The 22,574-nt window shown below is 38.2% G+C and overlaps 1 protein-coding gene across 1 annotated transcript in view; it reads right to left on the minus strand.

Annotated features, from left to right (window-relative positions):
- PTPRN2 (protein tyrosine phosphatase receptor type N2) overlaps positions 1-22,574 on the minus strand; it is a 652,986-nt gene that overhangs the window by 67,717 nt on the left and 562,695 nt on the right. Inside the window, exon 14 of the mRNA XM_069859311.1 lies at positions 19,407-19,601. Within this exon, the coding sequence (XP_069715412.1) occupies positions 19,407-19,601 (195 nt within the window). The remainder of the gene's footprint in view (positions 1-19,406; positions 19,602-22,574) is intronic.

A 22,574-nucleotide genomic window follows, 5' to 3' on the forward strand; every position in this document is an offset into this window, starting at 1 on the left:
CTTTTTTTCTGGCTTAATACCTTATCATTAGTGGTTTCACAGTAAATTTCTCAGTTCCCACTCATATAAGTTGCAGTGCATTAGAAAATAGAGACAGAAGAAGCCTATCTGATTACCCATTTCCAGGCCTTCAAATAATGCCTTGTTTCTTGTACTTCACTAATAAACTTTGCTAACATTTAGGTGCCCCGTATGTGAAGTAGAAGCCTAAAACACAGTGCATTACTATTCCTCTGGACACAAACTCTTCTGAGCTATACACTGTACTCTCAGAAGACGTCAAATATTTTCAATAAGAAATAGTAGCCCTCATTTGAGATAGCTTTTTCATAGGAATGCAAATAATATTACTTTTCTATCACAAACTTAATTTGCTACCCATTGTCACCAATACATTTATTTCAACCCTGGTTTGCTTACAGGAATACTGCTGTTCTGTAGAATTTCAGTTGTAAATCTTTTTGTGTCTTCATATATCGTGAATTAATAAATCTATACAAACTGTAGGCATCTCTCCTTGTGATTCTTTTCTCCAAAGATAATTCGACTTTATTTTTGTTGTGTGTTTTCAGGTCTAAGGTTTTAAAACTTCCGAATCATTCCTCTATCACCACTTCTGTGCAGAACTTAATACCACCACTTTTAAAAGTCCCTAAGTGACTTCCACTCACTTCCAGATCATTATTTAAAAAGTTACATATAATTGGATATAACAGTAATTCCTGTATTCCACCAGACACTCCCATACACAGCTTTTGATTATTACTCTTTGTATATCATCCTTTAGCCACATTTCAATCCCCATAATTGTCTTTAAAAAAAATGACATTAATTTTTCAATTAACTATTCATGGGACAGTTTCAGGGCTTTATTACAACTTGGATATATTATATCTGTTGTTTTCACTTCTTCTACTGATTTTGCAATTTTAGTTAAATAAAAAGCAATCAAGTTTGTACAGGCAAGATTTATTCTTTATAAAATTATGCACATTCGTACTCATTGTACAGCTATCCAATGGAAAGGATTAGCAAAGCACAAAGGAAAGACTCCAGCCTTCTGTATTCTCTCAGATGAGATCCTCACACTTATCTCCCTTTTATGCCCTTGAAAAATCTCTTGCTAGATAATCAGCAATTTCTTTTTCAATATGTGTTCCATTATTTTCTAGGGCTGGAGTCTAGACTCAGGGAATAGCAATAGAAAGGTTCATTTCTCTTCTCCTCTTTCCTTCTCCCCACTCCTCTCTTATAAAATGACGATTAGTTTATTCCTCTATTTTTGGTTCACCCACACTGGTCCAAATTTGCTCAAATAAAGCTCCCTGAGATGTCACTATTAGAATCCTGAGTCATATTCAGACCATGCAGAGCACCACAATATTTCTTCACATTTTCTAAGCATTTCTCACACCACCTAACACAGTTTTATAGCAATACTGAAGTTACTTTGGGCTTTTCCTTGTTTATGAAGGTCAGTCTTTTTCTCTGAGCTGCCATAGTGTTCTTGCAGAGGCTGAGGGCTGGGAGCTCACCACGTTTCAAAGAATACTCTCAGTGGTGCCCCATGCAGAAGAAAATACAGGAGCACAGCCGAACTACGCCCATACCTTTCCTGCCTTTCTTTCTTAACAAAGCAGACCTTAAATAGAGACAGGATGCACTACCTGAACCGGTTTAAGTCTTTCAATCAACTAACACATTAATAAAATCTATTTTCTCCAATAGTTCCAGCACTGTTGAAGTACCACAGATGTTTCTGATGCTCAGGCCCACCCGCCCCGCAATACGGCAGAGTCTATAGCTGTTACCAAAACCAGATCCATTTCTGAAATGTCACTTTGTAACTGTTGTTAAAAGCACTAGCTTTATTCCTAACACGCAAATCAAGTTTTCAACGTTAAATGTAGAGAAGCATGACTTTATGGGGCTGGTTACATTGAGTATTTACATATCTATATATAAATTAAAATATGTGTGTCCGTACATGTATATATATATTTTGTTGTAGCAAGTCATTGTCAGTACCTCACAGAACTCTTATCTAGAAGAAATCCCAGTAAATTAACATCTGGCTATAAAGTTTCCCATACCTGCAATCCTGTGTATTGTTCTGCATCCACTACTGGAAATGACAACAGTCCTGACTTTACTGGAGCCAGGATTTCACCACCTGATTGGTCAGTTATTTCCAGCTGGAGGGTCCTTTCTTGTTTCTAACTTTTCCTGTGCCATCCTAGATACCCTGATCTTACCAGTGAGAACTGACTAAGGTTACCACAAAGGAAAAATTCTAGAATATAAACACATGGGAAATGTACTGAGATATCATACTTCCTCCTGAGTGTTTGGAACCATATTACTGCCGCAATGTGCTTTGATCTATTTTTTTCCTAATTATCAGCACTTTATTACACCAGTGAAAAGAACAGATTTGAAGCCTTTTCAATTAAGTATTGAAAAACTACTATGAAGCTTTACTAGCAATTTGGCATGAAACACTACTAATATCATACATAATATTGTAGATGATGAAGCAAAACAAAAAATCCATGAGGCAATTCTCTGACAAAGCAACTATTCGACCTGGTTAAGAATAATATCCCTAGATTGTTTCAAATCAGTTGCATTATTAGGAAATAAATTAACTTCCATTGTGACATCAGCCAACAATAAAAAATTACATTCAATAGCTTCAATTTCATATTTTTAGATGTAAAGATTATTGTAAACAATGAAGCATATATACATAGAGCACAGCCATGCTTTAATCCTACCATCTAAAATAATTTTAAATTGTCGTCCTTGCATGTCTAGAGATGTATCATCTTTGCAGAAGCAGTGTATGGCATTATGTACCAGACTGGACGATGAAGCAACTTCTGGAATAATGACTGCAATTCAGTCATTATTTATTTATAATGTACATTAAATGGCAACCTATATTCTGTTTATCTAAATTAATACACCCTTGATTTATATCACTGCCTCCCCCCCACTTAATGCTCTGATAATAGAGTTTTGTAACTTGTAAAAGGATTACCACAATCCAATCAGCAGGTGCTGGGATCAGTGTGTGTCAGACAAACACTCACTAATCCCTTTTCTTACAGCTCCCAGCTGGCAAAGGTGCTCAATGAAATCCCAGTGAAATGGCTGGATACAACCTGGTGTGGACTGACGCACATTTTCAGTTCTGGAGGAAACCTTGGAAAACACACGTGATGCTGAGAATTGTTTGAATCAGCAGTGACGGAGGCAGGTATGCTTTTGAAAGGAAAGGTAGCTAAGAAATTAAACATTAACAAATTAGAATGCTTAATTATGAAATATTTACATTACCTGGCTCTCTAAATATAGCAGAAGATAAAGAAATTTGATCCACAAAGAATCTCTTCTCAAGGATTATCAGCCACTTAATGGTGTCTTCCAGGTCTTAAAATACAACCACCTCCATCTCCTCCTCATTACCCCTTTCCTGAAATCTAAATTATGCCTATGAAGTTTCACCCCTGCAATTACGTTGCTTTAAATAAACCTCAACAAAAAGGAGAAGATGATTACCATAACAGGAATATAATTTGCTCCCTTACAATCTCCGTATTTCTATAGCTCCTTCTGTCCGACTGTCTGCAAGTACTCACATTACTTCTACAGGGGAAGTAAGAATCGTTGCTGTTTCACAGATGGGAAATAAAAGGGCAGAAACATCAAAGCAAATTTCCTGGAGTCACAGAATATGCTCCTAAAACACTTATTTTTCAGGGAAATTCCGAACTCAGTCTTCTTGACCACTGTTTTCCTTTTCCCACGATTATGTTTATAGAAAGGGAGAGAGGTTGTGCCTTCATGAATCTGTATCTGATAAAATTTTTGTAATTAGAGCATATCAAATGTTCTGACTACAATGGAATTAGAACAGGTTTCAGTTTGGGAATTTTGTTTAAGAGTACAAGGCTTAAGTGGTTGATGAGTAGGGGAATTTAGATTCCATACCAAACTAAATAATAAAGATTTAAAAGATTAACTAGCCAAAATCAGTTTCTAGGTTTTCTTTACTTCTTATGGTAGATTTCACAATAAAATCTTAAATAGTCTTTAAATAAAGGAAGTGTGTTCTTTCAAAAAATTGTAGGGCTAGACCTCCTAGCCAAATACTGCTATTTCACAGCATGGGATATGTAGCTTCTGAAAACCAAAAACAAATCCAAACAAAAGAAATCACAATCCTCCTCATGAAAGACAACTCTGCAGTATAGGAACTAATGCCAAAGATAGTGTAAGTTGCATTTGTCAACTAAGACATTTGGAGAAATGCTTCTGTTAGTTTTGTTAAAAAGCAAAGGCACAAGCTACGCAGTTGAATAAAAGAGTAGCAGAAAAACTCAAAAAAAAATTTAAGTTCTTTGACTGTAATAAGTATGGACACCCAATTCCATTCTCACAGGAAACCCCAATTTTATTCTTACACATTAAACCTATTTTTTAGATGGTCTCTTCTTCTCATTTTATTTTTTATTAATGGATTGAATATCATGCCACAATCCAAGACATATTTGTGACTCATTTACATGCTTGCTAGTGATATTGTGTGTCTGAAACCAAAACTTCAAAAATATGTTACTACAATCTAATTACCTAGGTGAAAACACAAATGCCAAATCCCTGCTTTCTTCCTCTCCAAGCCCTGCTAACTCAATTGAGCATCTAAATTCAGGTTCCCGATTGGGTACTCAATTTGAAAATTCAGATTTTAATGAAAATATGTGTTTCTTTTCAGAGCACTTGTACAGTCACCTTAATTTACTATATATAAAAAACTACCAAGAGATAAATATAAAATTTTGAAAATGTCATGTTTAAAAATAAACTTCTCTTCAAGCACGGTCAAGTTCTTCAGGGATAATGAGACTAGGAAAACCCAAGGAATCATGACCAAGTACATCAAAGTGATACAGCACATGATATGATTTACAGGTAGACAGTGGCCATCTTGACAGTAGAAAGGAAAATATTAGTTCTACAGACGTAACATACCTGCTAGAGCAAAGGGATAGGCATTAATCATCTTACTACTCTTCCTAAATACGTGAATAGAAGTGTATTTCTCCAGAAGCAAACAACGACTTACAAAGGAACCCCCCCACTCTGCTCTTCAGACATTTTTGTTAAAAAAAATTAAATAAAAAAGGTATCAAAATCGATAGTGTTAGTCTACACAAACACACACAGGTTTCTGTAAAAATCGAGAAAAAGCAATGTGAAACCCAACAACTTTTGCAATCCTTGCCATATGCGCAGCCTAGCAGCAGAATATACGTAAGCACAAATGACCATACGGTCACCTGTGAGAAAAAGCAGGGAAAGCACAAGCTAGACAATCAACTTTTCCTTAGAAAAGTCCTGTAACAGCCAAAGACAGGATACTTCAAATTCCACGAACACCTTCAATGGTCAAATCCTCACACTGAAGACTGTTTTGGAAACACAGAGAAGCAAGTCAATTAGAGTATCTGTCAGCGAGAACAGTAAGCAGTGAAGAAACACCTTTTCCACAGAATTAACTTCTGGACTAACAGAGATAACTGTGGGAGAAGACATGCCTGACTTCTGCCCTATTCCTTCCATGCCACAGCCACAGCTGAACCAACATGCAGCAGGAGATGGAGGAATGCTGGCGAGGAGAAAGATGCAGCTGCCATCTACCCAGCTCCCAAATCTACAAAAGGTGTCCCATTGTTTTAGGTAATGTTTTACCTGTGCTCCAGAGGATTTTCAGCTGAGGTTGGTCTAGCTCAGTGATTCTCAAATTCTCAAATATTTTTCTCATAACAGCATTCAAAAGTGATTGTGAAGTGATGGTAGAGAAACTTCAGAAGTGCATAAGCTGAAAACATCCTACCTACTCTTGGGAGTTTTGCATCTCCTTGGAAGCCAGAAAGGGATAACACTTTAAAAAGTTTGAAGAACACTAGCCTCATCCACAGATGAGAATATTTGAAGTGACAGAGGGCAAAAGAAGAACAAGGGAAAGACAATGTGAAACAGGGCAGAAAAGAGCCCAAGAACAGGCTGTGGATGTCAACAAAAGTGACATGATGAAAGAAGACATTGTACTGCAAAGAAAGAAAATCAGAAAAACAAAAACCAAAACACAGCAAATGAAGAAAGTGCTATGGGAAGAAGCATGTTTCGGTCATAACTGATAACTGTTAACATTTCCTCATGTGCTGTTCCTTTTCCTTGCAATACTTCCTTTCACATGCTGAACCAAGGAGAAAATGTTGAAAGTGACAGCAGTAGTTTTGAGGAGACAGTACAAGTACTGTTTACTGATAAACAGAAGGGTAAAGCAAAATAAAGAACCTAAAAATCACTGTGTGCGTACACGCGCCTGTGTGCAATGGCTAAGGAAGTAGCAGACTGGGAATATATTATTGAAGAAAACTATTGCCAATTCAAAAGAGACTCAAGAAATGGCATTCTTTTCCATCATAGAAATAGCTAACTATAGACTGCAAATCCTTAGTTAAGTTTTCACAAGCTTTTCCAACTCATATTTAATATCTTTCAGCCAGCTTTCCTAATATAGGAATAGATTTCTCTTAGATAATGAGGCCAAAACTAAACACACAGAATCAAACCTGACAAAACCAAGTGCAACACTCCTTTATATAGCATGTCATACTTTCATGTCTTAAAAAAGACTAATGAGGGACAAAAAAGGGCAAAATATTACCCTTCAGTATGGTCCTTTTTCTACTAAACCAAATAGAAGTTGTTGTGAAAGCAGAGCACTGGGACACCAGAGAATGGAAGTCTACTCCTGCCTCTGCTTCTGACCTTAAGGTTAGTCTTGGTCATGGCGGTCCCTTGTCTGAGCTGCAGCTTCCTCAACTAAAAAGACAGGATAATGATATTGACCTTTAAGAAGAGCTTTGAACCTACTGATCAAAAGTGTTACATAAGAGTTGGCTTATTATTATTTTGGTTACTGAAGTGACTTGAAAGGCTTCTGGTGACTTTAATCAAAATTTCTTGTATCAGGCCCCAGAATACTACCTGAAGGACAAAGTTTTTCAAAATTCCACTGTGAGGATACACATACAGTCAAAAGCTGGTACATATCCTCAGATACTGCACAGTTTTTTTGGACTCCAGGAGAACTTTAAATGATAAAAAAGTAATTTCTGGACTTCCAATTATTTCTAACACATTAGGCACCATTAGAATATTCACTACGTTAATAGTAATTATACACTATTATAATATTTTCAGTCAAAATGGGCTAATGCAAACAAAGAGCAAGAGCTGAAAAGAGGCAATAAGGAAAGCAGGTAGCACTTTTCTCAGGCAAGTATCACACATGCCCACCTGGGCAGTAGCAGGAAACCTCTCCCACTGTGAGCCAGCACTGCCCTGGGCATTTTTGGTTGCTTCTTCTGTAGGGTTGCCTAACAAACCAACACTTCTGGGTGCCTTCCTGCTAAAGCAGTAGATAAATATTGGCACCAGAAATATTCCTGCATTTAGGAAAGCTTTGGTTTTCCATTCTGCATTAGCTTCATCCTTGACAAATCCCACCTCTTAACTAGAGCAGCCTACCACACTGGCATGGGGACTGTCCCTTACTGTCGTGGTCTATGTGATTTGCTATGATTCTTACAGATTAGGATAAACCCTTGACCTAACACATGATACATACGAAACATGATTTTACAGTTAAAGTGCTTTTTCAGATATTGTTACTGCACGCTACTTAGTAACTGCTATGTTTAAACTAAACCCCTTTGATTCTGTCTGATGAATGACGCAAACATAGAGTCTACAGCACTTTGCTCCAATACCACTCTGTCTGCAAGACTGTTGCAAAGGAACATTTGTAGGATTACAGGTAAAAGGGTAGGTCTTGTGCTGGACTTGCCTGGCAAGGTTTTGATAGCAGGGTGGCTACAGGGGCGGCTTCTGCTGGAGGCTGTTGGAAGCTGGGGCAGATCCACCTCTAGCCAAGGCCAGGCCAACCAGCGATGGAGGTAACACCTCTGTGATAACATATTTAACAAGGGGAAAAAAACCCAAACAAACCCAAACCCAAAACCTGGCAAGGAGGAGCAGGAGCATCAAGGGAGAGAGAGAGGAATGCGGAGAGCATGGTGCTGGCTTCGCAGAGACACTGGCGGCTGGGCTGCCAGGGCTGGCTGGACCCATCACACCAGCCCAGCCTGACATGGTGGCAGAGAAAGAGAGAAGTTGATTCACCATTCCTAGAGGTATTTAAAAGATGGGTAGATGAAGTGCTCGGGGTATGGTTGGACTTGATCTTAAAAGTCTTTTCCAACCTAGGGATTGTATGATTGTATGATAGTATAAGTGAGATGTGGGAGAAACGGTCCTGCAGGCACCAGATCTGAGAGGAACACCAGGGGTGAAGAAAAGAGCACGGCAGAAAACACTAAGGTCAGTGAAGAAGGAGCTGGAGGAAGTACTCCAGATGCCTGAGCTGAGATTCCCTGAAGCCCATGGAGGAGACATGGTCAAGAAGGCTGTCCCCCCGCAGCCCATGAGGAGTCCTGGTGGATGTCCATCTGCATGTCATAAAGGTTAATGGTAGAGCACATATGTACCTGCAGACCATGGAGGATCCCACGCCAGAGGAGGTGGAGGTGCCCTATGGAGGCCTTGACCCCATGGAAACCCATGCTGGAGCAGGTCATGGAGGACTGCAGCCACTGGAAGGGCTCACACTGGAGAAGTTTATGGAGGATTGCCTCCCATGGGAGGCATCTTCCTGCTGAGGAAGAAGGAGCAGCAGAGACAATACATGATGAACTGACCAGAAGTTCCATACCCTACTAGGGGGAGGGAGAGAAATCAGGAGTAGAAGTTAAGCTTGGGAAACAGGGAGGAGTCAGAGAAAGGTGTTCTTTTTGGGTTTTGGTTTCGTTTCTCAGTATCTTGCTCTAGTTTAATGGGTAATAAATTAGACTGGGGTTTTTTGTCCCCTATGTAGAGTCTGTTTTGCAGGTGACCCTAATTGGGGAATGATCCCTCCCCATCCTTATCTCAACCCACAAGTTTTGCCTTTGTTTCTTTTAATTCTTCTCCCCAAAGGGACTCAGGAGAGGGAAGAGTGAGCAAGTGTCTCCGTGGTTCTTTGTTGCCTGCTGTGTCCAGTAGTCACATGGCTCTTTGTTGCCAGCTGAGGGGCTCAAAACTACCACAGTTCTGAACCTGTAATTTTATAAGTGAACCCAAGTTCCAGCATGGTTCACACAGAGGTAAAGCTTGGAGTAATTTCATAGTAGAGGAGGGACATGGGACATTGTTGTGTTGATGGTATCTTAATATGAATTCCACCTACTCACATAAATAATGTCTTAATCAATGCATATAAATGATCTCTGTCTATTCTGCTGGTAAGATTTGTCACTGGCAAAGACATGTGACACCTCTCACACTAGCTTTTTTCTATAAAGGGATACAGGCAAATTAATAGTGTTTTTTAACATACGTCTCCTCCAGTACTTATGTGGGTGAGAGTACTGCAAATTAAATCTTGTAAATCATCACTGCTTTGCTTTTCACCATTTATGTCACTGTATATTCACAATTTCCTCCTCCTGAGGAGTGAAAACAGCCTTGTCAGCTTCATTTGTACACTCTTGTAAGAGATGAGAACAGCAAATATTGCAAAGAAAATGAAGAAACATTGTTATGTAGCATAATTCTAGGATTTTCTGTCATAAAAATACCACCAAGATCTAGGGCCTGATTCTGACTGGGCTCCCACCTGATAATCCATCATGTGCAGATACAGCCTTGGGTACAAAGTCAGTTCTCGGATTTTTCTGCTGCAGCTTTTCTTCCATTGTCAGCTCAGTAGACAACTTCACTTTGGTAAGATGGATACTGAGCTACCATCCTGCGACACATTCCAGGAATATGCACACAGCAAGCAACTCGGCATCAGCTCACACATGAACAGCCTTAGCTTCCATAAAATATTCATTCATTTAAAAAATATTTGCACCCTGCTGTCAAACTTAGACAAATTCATACTGAGCTTCAGAAAATAGCTGTTTTAATAGTAAATGATGTTCCAGAAACCTCTTTCAGGCTAAACACTCTCGTCAAAATTATTTTAATAAGAAAGATTAACAATTTGAACATTAGCTGTTAATCCCCTTTCATTTGAAACTGTGCTGATAAAATTCTTTGCTTGTCATTCAAATAATAAGTAATAATTATAGATTTGGGGCCTCCATCTCTTGCTTCATTAATAGTAAATTGCATGGAAGTCTGAAGCATAAAGTCAGCTTTGATACATCTCAAAATGCAATTTCCATAGCTTTCTTAGCTATGTACAATTAATTACAGAGTTAATAAGGGGAATATGTTAATGAAAGGGAAATTATTCACTCAGACCACCTGGTCTTATCAAATTTCTTTAATATGTTTCCTTCTTTCTGTGAATTTGGATGACAGTAAGAACACAAATCACAGTGTGCATTGCTAGTCCCCTTAGTATTTTTATTTGCAATCAGCTAAAGTCCACTTAAATGAAATATGCAAAGAATGTAAGAACTAGTCAGTACTAAATAACTGACTGTATTTATTTTCCCAAGTTTGGTATCATTTAAACTTTAAACCAAAAATGTTTAAACAACTTTTTAAGTATCAGACTCTCTTCCATGCTCAGAGTATAAATATAACATAACCAATAAGGAGACATTGCTATTTTTTGTTTATTTTCTTTAAAGAAATATGTTGCATGTGCACATACTTAATTAAAGAAGTATAGAAATGTGCTTCAATTCACTACACTACACTCTGGCAGCTTAGTTGCTATGTGCAGTAGGTTTATTGGATGTCCAGGGGAACATCTTACATAGCAGAAACAGCCCAGTCAGAAGGAGGCAAACCTTCACATAAGTCATCTTAAATAAACACAATTGTTATACAGACTCAGAGAAATATTTTTTAAAGACGGGTCAAATCCAGAAACCAACCATCTTCAACAGACATTAATGGATTTACTACTAACCAGACTGCGGACAGAAAAAATTTAGGACGTGGACACCAGCCGTCACAGTCATTCCAGAAAGAAAAGGGCAGGGAGTAATTCCCAGAGCAATAACAGGTCATGCTTGGAGGAGGTGATGCTTGTGAGCAGTTTGTCACCCTTCCCTTCTATTCTTTGTTCAATGTAACAGTACGGCAAGCAGCCAGAAACAAGAAGCAACTCGTAATTCTTCCCTGCTATGAACAGGGTTTTCTTGGCCAGCAGGGCAACCTATACCAGCATTAGCACATGAGTTTAGGGCAAGAGCATGAGGGAGGCATGACAGCCTTGAGGGAGACCAGCAACCATAAAAATGAAGAGATATTACTGTAGTCTGAAACAAAAGAAGAGTTACAAAAAGGAGACAAATTCATAGTAAAATTATTCATTTCATAAAGACATACCGGGGGAGGGATGTAATATTTGACGGTAGTAGTCTTTAACTGATTTTGAACAAAAAGTAACATAGCCCTCCTTCATGGAACAGCAAATACTGTCATCTATAAGTGAACTTCACAGATTTTAATGTTTACCTCCTTATTTAAAAATGTTTCCACAGCTGTGTCGTGGGTGCACATGCAAAAACTTGATCATCACAGGAGCATTTTGTCCGTGTCCTACACACTGAATTTTTCAAATATCATCTGAATTCTGATACTTTACGCACAAAATACTGCCAAGTTAAGACCTAATCCCAAAAAGAATTTCAGAAAGCAAAGTATATTTCTTTCTGTCTTGCCCTGAAGATGAGAATAAACAGATATTGTTGAATCAATGGAGGGATCAAACTGCCTTCATTGTGAGCAGCATCTTAACCAGAGCGCTTTCAATAACTTCTGCTAGTATGGCCCACAAGAAGAGAAGGAGCAATCAAAAATGCCAGAGTTCTCCTGGGTATCTTGAGCTGCAGCTGGTGTAACAGTGCAAAAACACAGTGCCAGTATGACATCCTCTCTTTGCAAGTACCATGAAGCGAGTCCAAGTTTCATCTTGAACTGTTACGTGTTTTCAGAAGCTCTGGAGTTGCAGTCCCATTTACCACATCATTTGATCTTAGCAGTGCACAATGTCTTGCAACCTGTGTGAGTCATTTCTTTATCCCAGTCAAAACCCATGTTCTTCTCAATTCTAAACTTTGCTACCAACTCAGAAATACTCTATGACATGTATTATTATCTTGGGACTCCTGCCTGAGAAGTCTTCCTAAACCACCCTCTTTCTAGTATCTTTCTTCTAAACAGGCATTTCACCTGTTAGATCCAAAATATGATTTACTGCTACATCTGCTGCAATGACCTATTGATGACTTAATGCATGATGTGAGCATGTACGACAGGACAAATACAGCAAAGAGCACCTCATTACGAAGCATGCATTTAGAGCCAAAAGACAAGACCAGTAGCTGCCTGGACAAGCGTTCACCTCTGGCTTCTGCCACTAATGAGAAGCTCAGAAGCAGCTGAGGACCCAGTAACATCCCATATCTTCAATGTGAAGTATCAAAACCCAGACCTTTTTAATTATATGACTTCCTAGCATCTCTTGCTACTTTCTACAACTGGTATTTATCTTGCCTTAACATTACCTGTATGTTCTCCAGAAATGGAATAAAGCTGGGTGAAACAGGAAAAAAAGCTCAGATAGCCACCAAGTTTTGCTTCAGCCATGGTGATGATCCTTTCTTTTTACTTTGTGCACACAGGTGCACAAGTGAGTTTTGTGTCATATATTTCTCCCAATGCAATCCTTTTAAAATCAGTACTCTAAAATATTAATAGAAAAGTTTTCTTCATCTTCCTACTAAATGCCTTAGGAAATTATGTAAGGTGGCTAAAAGTATTCAACCAAAGCAGCTTAAACAAAGCTGGAATAAACACCTAACAGTCAAACAACAGACCAAAGCGTAGTCACAGAAATTTGGCCAGTTATTTCTAATCATGAATGCATTTGGGGAAAAGAACTGAAAGGGAAGAATTTAGGGGAAAAAAATTACTTTGAAATTAATTCAATACCGTGTTCAAGAACAATAATTTGCATGATTTAATACCGACTCTATAATTGTCATTATTTCTGAAGGCCCATTCAATAAGATTAATACAGAAAAAGGGAGGCAACTGAACATGACGCAAATCAAAATGGAAGACTCAAAGGGTAACCTGCTCATGAGTATTTTTTCTAAGTTTTATTAATGAAATCTATGGAGTACATATGTCCATTTATTACATTTACGGCTCTATCAGTACAGCTGCTTTTATATGCAATGAGATTTTTTCATTTTTCTTTGCAGCTTTTCTTTGTTCCTATATTTCAAGTCATAACTTTAAATGGAGCCAAATGTTTCAGAAGAACTTAAAAATCTGGGGGGGACGGGACTAAATTGAAGGGATAAATGCCATTTCATCAGCCTTCAGGAGGCAGCCAGCTCCACTTGTGATTAAAAGCATGACAACTCAGAGAGAGAGGGGTAAAGATTTTCCCATCCACAGTATTTATGTCTTTCTGGAATATGGACTACCTTGTCACTGAGTAATGCAATACACAACAGCCTTTTCCCTTGCGACTCCTCTCATCTGACTGTTCATAATGAAATCAGCCTTTGGCCTTTAGGGCCAAAGCCTTCTTGGGACTTACCTGTCATGAGACTCCTACAACTACTTACACTGGCACAGCTGGAAGATGAGTTGGGATTTACTTAGCACAAGTGTAAAGAGTTTATGCTTTTAGCTAAACTTTGCCACTGACTTGTTTCCCTTCTCATGTGAGGGAGGATATTTTTTTTTCTTTTTCTCAGTTGTAAGCTTTTTTTATAAACAGAGTATTTCTGTTTTTGAAATTCATAGTGAAAGAGATATTAATGGTTGTAGAAGGAAATGGTGGAAAAAGAAAAAAACCCCAACTACTAAATAATCAAACACACTATAATTGTGACAAAGACCTTGTTTACCATACCTGCAGCCCTCACCTTTGTCCCTGCTAGCATTAATCACTTCAGCACCGTGTGTCCCTAGGCAGTGCACTGCATTCACAGATTGTGCATCACACTCCTTTGCTCAGGATATGTTCTGTGTGTATATGGATTAAGCTCAAGGTGGAAAATACACCTGCATCTAGCATAGTGCTATCCATCCTTACATGCTGGAGTTTCTCTACTTATTTAGAAAAGAGTATTTAGATGCCTTTTGCTCAAGCTTTTATTGCATCTTTGAGAATAAAACCAAAAGATTTCAGAAGAATGTAGCACAGGATTTAACAAATATTTTTTTTCTTGTTGGAAAGTGTCTTCTGTCAAACAATCCCCCACTCTTCCATGTTCAATTAAAAGAAAATCTGTAGCAACTACCTCATAGAGTTCATTTCAAACACAGTATATTTTAAAAAACTGAGAGTGATGGAAAATTTCTTAGAAACCATGAAAAAGTTACTCTGCAGAGACTACAGAAAACCAGTATTACAAAACCAAACAGGTTCCACCTTGGAAGCTATTCCCTGTTTGTAACCCTTCTCAGTCCCACACCAACCCTGCCACTCATTCAGCATCAAAGCTAAACTGGATGCAAAATTCAACATCTTGAGTTTGACTGATTTCCCAGCAGGAGGTCTCTGTCCCACGTGCTCCCAGTTCAGGCTGTGTCCCAGAACTGTCTTTTGACACATCTCACATGAGGCCATCCCTCACTTCTCAATGGGGAAAGTCCTTTTGGTTTTACAGGCAAATTGCCAAAAACAAGGGGATCAAGTGGATTTACAGCTCCTACATGCGAAGTCCTAGATTTCAGTCTCTAGTTCATTTGCTCCCACTGTCTTGTTTAGCCAAGTTACAAAATTTTCTTCTCCTTCTGAAAAGTACAGTACACACAAACTATCTTAGACTATTATTATTTCCAATACATAAACCAGTTTCACACCCTCAGGGAGAATAATCTTTAGACATGCAACCTAAACAAGACCTGAAGAGGACCTTTTGGAAATTCACACTTTCTGAAATTATAACTTATGTATAATGCTCCAGATTTTGCACATCTGTCTTTACAAAAGAAAAAAAAACACCAAACTACAGAAGATCACTTCTCCTTCTGCAAATTCCCTCTTGTATATGGTATTCAGATAACAACCTCAAAAAGTTATCATCAAAAGCATACGCTCCCTTCTTGCAATATTGTTCTTGATTTCAAAAAATCATAAAAGATTATGATTATTTTAACCAAACGAGCGTAGCAACATACGAAGCATATGTGGGATCCAATCTACCTAACTTATTTGCTGAATTTTTGCTTCAGCACAAACAAAAGAGACTTCTTCATCTAAGCTGCAGATGTCAATGGGATGGTGCAGGCACATCAAGAGGCCTCCCAAGAGAAAATCTCTGTCTAATATTCCTGAGACCATCATAGCCACCCACTCACTTCACCGACTAAAAGGGAAGTTTATGGACTCAAACAAACAACACTACTTCATTAAGTGCCTAAAACATAGGTATAGGTTAGGAGGCCAAGACAGGGAGACTAAGTCTGTCCTGGACACCTTCAAACCTCTCTGGCTCTCTTGCTATACTGCAGAGATATGTTGCACTTTATGAAGACTACTCTTGGCATTTAGATGTACCTACGCGAATGAAGTGGATGGAAATCTACTTCCAATTTCCTATTTTCTTCCTTGTTGTGACCTTCCAAAAACCAGCTGTTTTCTTGCAAAACCATCAGTGACCTAAATGAGGGCACTCTGTTGTTTCTCATGCTGAAACCAGCCAACAAGTGCCACAAACATTACTGCATAAAACATGCTCCTCTAATTACACTTTCCAAAGTGCTTGGATTTTTCAGAAAGACAGAATCAAAAAGTGCCATATGGGCCATCCTCCTGCTATAAATGTGAAGAAAAAGAATGTGAAAAAGGAAAAAAAAAAAGCTCTGAATGTTGTTATCGCTGTCCTTCTGGGCCTCCTGAGTCCTCCCTGCTTCCTCCTGCCAATAGCACAAACTACCTCATGCTGCTGTCAGCAGTACACAGACATTGTCTTGGCTCTACAGGAAAGTGGCAAAACCACACATTTTTCTCTTGGAAAGACTCCTTTCAGTCTAAGTGAGGAGACTGCCCCACAGACGCATGAGTTTAGAAGACTCATGGCTTCTTCAGACCTTGAGTACTATAAACAACAGGCTAACCACAAGTAGCAGGCCCTCCAAGAAAGCCGTACATGTGGCCAACCACAAACTCCACTAAAACCAAAGACAAGGCAGCTTGGATACCACTTCAGGTATGACCTGCTAGCATTTTCCAGCAAATGAAATGGCTTTCCAGAAATGTTTCTGACCAACGCTACCTCAGAGCAAGACTACACAGAGTCATTCAGCAGTTACAGATATATTTCTTCTAAGCTACTTTCATTGAAGATTTATTCTGTTTATAAATGAAAATAAAATATTTTCTGCTGCCACTTTATACAGTAAGATATTGTTTTATTTTCTTTGGGGAGGTCCTGACATCTATGAACTGAAGAGCCCTAGCTCAGCGACCTGCTCTTCACTGCACGGTGTGGAGCTGAAATACATGTGTACAGAGTTGTGAGTACATTTACCCTGCAGAGCAGATGGTATTTGTTGCTCTTACTAGGTCTCTTGCTAATATTTTCATTGCTTTTTTAGGCACTGAGATATTTTTCTCCAAAAATATCTACAAAATTCAAAAGATAAGAGGATTGTGGCAGCTGGAAATAGGAAGAACTCGGAAACTTGTATCCAATGGTATAAAAGTTGTGAAGTGGCCCCTCCTTCCCCTCCACAGCTGCAGGGCAAGGAGAGGAAAACCTTGCCTCTGGTGAGCCCTTTCTGTTGCTGAAGTTCAACAAGCCTTACCATCTCCAAAGGGAGAGAAATTCAGGCAAATAAGGTATTACAGATAGGTGCATTTATTTTTGAGCAAAACATAAAGTGGGTCAGCTCTCTGCTTTCAGCGTGACCCACGGTGACACAAAAGACGAGCATTTCTGATCAAGTCCAATCATCTGTGCCAATGCTGTAGTTGAGTGATGCTGATCTTCCCATGTAAATATAACCTAGCTTTGCCTTCAGCAAATGTTGAATTTACAGTTTAACTACTTCCCTTAAGTAAACATCCCACCGCCTGCCTGACCCTCCGATTAGGCTTGCCCTTATATCCAGGCTAAACGCATCCTTTAGATTCTAACCTGTATTTTCCATCTAATTGTATCATCTACGTCCATTACGAACAATTTTTCCCCATCCTGTATTTCAAAGCACATATGCAGACTCTCTTGAATCACTGATTTTTGTTAGTTCATTTTAGACTAAACAAATGAACTATTTTTGTTCTCTCTGTGTGGTTGGTACTCTCGAGACAGTAGAGCATTTCTTTACCCTTCTTTGAACCCTCACCACCTAAGGTATAACATATGCGGTTAGATAGCTAACGTGTATGAGTTCATTCAGGGTTAAACACAACTTACTGAATTATGGACACTGAACACCATAACAGTGATCTCGATCAATCTGTCAATCTTTTAAAGTTTATTTATCACTGTATGATAACAATTCTTTCCTAGAATTTTGCAGAAATTCCCAGATCCATAATAACTGGCTCCCATATGTAAGTTTCCCTCCTCTAAGCTTGATTTCATGATTTTTAATTTTTCCCAATAATATAATTGAAAACAACTTTGCTCAATTTAAAGTAGATGAAACTATTTACAAATATTAAATGCGTATTTCCAACTACATAGGAAATTTTGCTGTTATTTCCATGCAAATATATTGCCTTAGAACCTTATGACAGGAATTCGTACTTATTTTGAGCTTGGGCAATTGAAGTCATTCTTTTTTCCCCCAAGTATTTCAGCTAACTACAAAAGGAAATTGAGTGAATTTTAATTCTGATAAGGCAAAAGTGGAACAATAAAAACTGTAACAAAAGATTTTCTCTCATGAGAGCAACCCTTCCAAACTGCACTTGCATACTAGATTTTAACATAATACTTAATTAACTCCTTCTTCGGGGGTAATAAGCAGGGGCAGGGGAAGAAGTATTTACTTAGGATGACATACTCTGATGAAGCATCTGGTTTACAAACCTACCCTGCTTTTGCTCAGTTTTATAGCTGACCTGATCAAGGCTTAAGGAGGTCAGTAACTTGGCTGAGGTCAAATTAGCTCTTTGGGTTTCTTCTGCCTTCATTCCTTTCTCCATTAGGTGAAGTGGCTTACAAGAACTTGACAAACAGTTGAGAAGACAGTACTTTCAAATTTAAGTCCAGAAAAAGAGAGAAAGCAGTTGAAACATTATGATCTAAAAAGTACAGCATGATGGAGAGTTTTATGCTCTGAAATCCCACTCTTCAGTCTTCTCAGCAATGCATAAAGAAATCAACAGGGAAGTTTTTAAAAGCATGGCAATACTACCAACTGGAAAGGGTGTTTACTTTAGATCAACTAAACTAATAAATAGCAGAAAACAAATATACAAAGCAAAATAACACCTGAATCATCTTCTAACTACTCATCACCTTAATAATTCTCAGCTAATTTCAATGCACTCTACAAAGACAGCAAATATTTAAAGGAGGAGGGAAATTAAGCACAAAAAAATGGGGCATTACTCAGCAGTTCTTCCAGCAAGACACTAACAGAGAGAGACAGAAACAAAATGCAGCCAGCCCCAACCACTGGACTCAGTCTTGGGCTGCCAAAGCAATTTCTATCATAGATCTTGAAGTGTTTGTCTTCTACTCTGTTACTGGTTGCAAGTCGTATTTGGAAGCAACCCAAGTTTTCCAATGCAGACACCATTAATATAGTGTATTTGGATAATTTCAAACATAAAAGAGATTCAGCTTGGAAGAAATCCAGCCAAGGGCAATAAGATTCAGGTGAGGCTCAAAATTCAGACCACTTTTCTTTTAAGAATAATGAAAAATATATTGCTCCGTATCCCTAAGATCCTGTTGCCTTCTCAGCTCAGACACCTCCACACACCAACGATACATGAGGAAAAGCAGCAAGCTGGTCGGAAATTTAGTCATTTGTCCAAGCTGAGGTAAACATAAATTAACAAGACGTAAGGACAACCTGGGGCTTGTCTTTTTTAAAGCAAACATGCAAAATTCGTATGTCCAAGATAAAGTAATGTTCCCCACAGCGGAAAAAAAGCCTAATATAATGAAAAAGGAATGGAAATAAAAATCCTTTTATGTTTAATTATACAAAGCTCAAGAATATATTACTAGTGAAAAGACAGCATCTCTTTCTTTAAAAGTTAAATCTTCCCAAAGGCTGAACAGGTACCTTAAATTCTGACAACATTTCTCATGCTGCAAAGACAAAAAAAGCCTTACCAAAATCATGTGACCGGTGGAGATGTCCATGTTGGACTGGACTGGCTCCTCACACCAGGATGATGTGCTGCTCCGGGCTGAAGGGCTGGGAATGGGCCCATCACTAAATTGTGAAGAAACGCTATTTATTCGAGAAGCATGCAGAGGCTCCGGGCGATCAGATGTTTTCACTGCCATACGCTGACGGCATAGCTCCTAGAGAGAGAAAGAGGAAGAAACAACCTACAGTTGAGAGTAATTACAGGATACAGTGTACTAAAGATACATGATTTTCAATATGTTTCCAGGACTGGAAGTGTTTTCCCCCTCACAGCAGTGATTTTTGGAAGGCTGTCTGTTCTGTTAGGCACATCTAAAAGGAAATATTTAATGAACTTATGATAGGATGAGTACCCCAACCTTTCAAAAGCCTAATTATGACTGTATGCACATCTCCTTTGAGATAACCGAAAATAGTATTTTGGAGCTTGACTTCTCTAAAAGATATCCTTTTTCCCCCTAATATTGCCCCACATTCTGTGAAGACACTTTTGAACTGTGCAACCTCCCGAAGTTAATGGGGTTGCACGGGAGTAATTGAGAGCACTGCTTGGCCCTGGATATGCAAACTCAGCAAGCTCAAGGCAACTGAATTGATGTGCTCTCCGGTATAAATCCTAGTTGATAGATGCCTCATTTCTCTTCATTAAAATAGCAAACTCACAACACTTCCTCCCTGATGTGGGGCAGAGAGGATGAAGAATGACATTAATGAAGAATAAAAGCAGAGATCTGTCATTGTATTGCTTAAGCTGCTTCAGCAAAGAAAATTCAAGTTATTGTACACGCTAATGCAATCCATGTTAAAACAGTGAAATAGATCGCACTGGGACTATATTGCTCCCATACACCAAATTCACACAATACCACAGAATTCTGGTTAGGTTACAGAAAATCCTGCTGGTAAAATCTACTCCTTACAGTACAAAATTCTCGCTCTAATGGGATAAACAGACCCACAGTTACACCATCGTTGTTATAATGGTTGTAGAATCAGTTATGTGTGGTGAAATCCAGACAGTAATATAAAATTATCGTTTTTTACATATGCCTATCGTCCATGAGAGACACTTGGCTGCCTGTGGCTCACAGCAAGACTGGCTACTCCGTAGTATCTGGACATATTGCACACACAGTGTGGCTACACATTTGTCTTAAGATTACTCATTCTGCACAGACAAGTACTAAGAGTAATCTCTTGCCTCAGGCTAACAAAATAATACAGTCTGAAGAATTCATACTGTTGAAATACCATGGCTTCTGTTTTCTTATTCATTGATAACATAGTTGCAGCCTGAGCACCATCAGAGGGATGATCTGAAAACCTTCATACATTAAGTGCAATAAAATCTTCTTTTCAGACAAGAGTTAGAAACGTAACTTCAAAACTATGAGGGTGTTTTTTAAACTTCATAAACTTTAGGACACTGAAGAGGGATGCTAACCCATCCAGTAGCAAGCACTGAAACAAACCCACTGAAACAATGACATTCAGTCTTCTCTTGCCACCACATAGCAATGATTAAAGATCCCTCCAAATATTTTCTTCTCTGAAAGCTTCTCTTTGACTTGCCATCAGAAATGTTTATGTGGAGTTTTACTATTTTTATGGCGCAAAATACATTGTATACATGTGTATATGCATGTACAAATTAAGATAACACTGAGACAAAAATTTTATCGTATATATAAAAGGATATATTTTGTGGTCTATTACAAAAATACAGTCACCAGAAGTTTGGGAACCACAGCTTACTCCTTGTATGTGGTTTCAGTTGCTGAAGTAACTGTACACACTGTCCCAAATGAAACTGCTACCTGACTCCATCACTGCATTTTGTATATTTATTAACGTCATCCTTGCAATGTAAGATTTTTTTAATTATTACAAAAGTAGTTTTTTTCCCACACTTGACTAGAATGTTTTCTGTCACTTTGTACCATCATTACTTCTTAATGAATTGAACAGGAAAACTACTGGGAAAAAAAAAATCAACTTCAAAAATACTTTGAAATGGAGACATATATATTAGTGTTAGATAGGTCAGCTAAACTATCAGTACTAAACCCATGAGTTTTTAATAAAGGAAAAATGTTACTGTGTTTATTTTTTCTAAATATAGGGACAAAGAATAAAAACACTGCCTCCTCCTTTTCTCTGAAGGATCACATACGTCATAAGAAAAGACAGCAGCAGCCAAAGATGGCCATTACTAACCTTGAAATGACCTTGTGGTAGTGTAATTTCAAATCCCTGCTTTTAGCTGATTTAGGGAAAAGTATAACAGTGCGGAAACTTTCTAGACACAAAAATAAATCTACAGAAAACCAAAAAGCTGTTCAGATGTTTAGACATCAACCATTCTCAGAGGAAATGGTTTACTGGACTAGGCAAAAGTATAATAAGTAAGGGTATAAAAATATGTAGTCTATCACATAACTGCTAAAAGGATGTGTCTTCTGGCTATCATGCCATGTGGCATAGATAAGAATTTATTATATTCTAATAGACATCCTGCCACTTGACTCACTCCAACTCTGTGCTAACAATAGCATTTGTACTCAAACAGGATCTTTGTTTTTAAGTTGATCTGTTCCTGCTGCTCATATCCTGCCTCAAGTCATAATCCTCTGCTTTTACAAGTGGTTGCTGTGGAAAGGATTATAGACCTCTGCTAACAAAAAAGAATCAGGATCAAGTGAACTCTAAGAAATTAATATACCATTTTTACGCAAATTATAATGATAAAGGAAGCAATATTATAGACAACAACTTCTACAGTAGATTAACCTCCAACTAAAAATAATGTTTTGGATATAAAGTATTTAATATGTTGCTTTAAGAATTGTTGTTTTAAAACTAAATTTAATGTGTTCCTGGTCCCTATAAAAGAAGCTAAGGTAGAGAAACTCAAAAAAATATAAATAAGTTTTTTAAAAATAGTAACCTGATCTCAAATATTAACGTATTTCTTTCCTGACATATAGAGAACCAAAACAATTATTCCCAGAACTGCTGCAACCGTCAAATACCTTGAACAAAGCAGCTACGTCATGGCACAACACCATAAAAAATGTTTAATGTAAACAGGAAGGTCAAATCATAGTTGCAGCAAAAACACTCTTGAA

This window comes from Phaenicophaeus curvirostris, chromosome 6 (genome assembly GCF_032191515.1).
Source record: "Phaenicophaeus curvirostris isolate KB17595 chromosome 6, BPBGC_Pcur_1.0, whole genome shotgun sequence".
Taxonomy (NCBI): domain Eukaryota; kingdom Metazoa; phylum Chordata; class Aves; order Cuculiformes; family Cuculidae; genus Phaenicophaeus; species Phaenicophaeus curvirostris.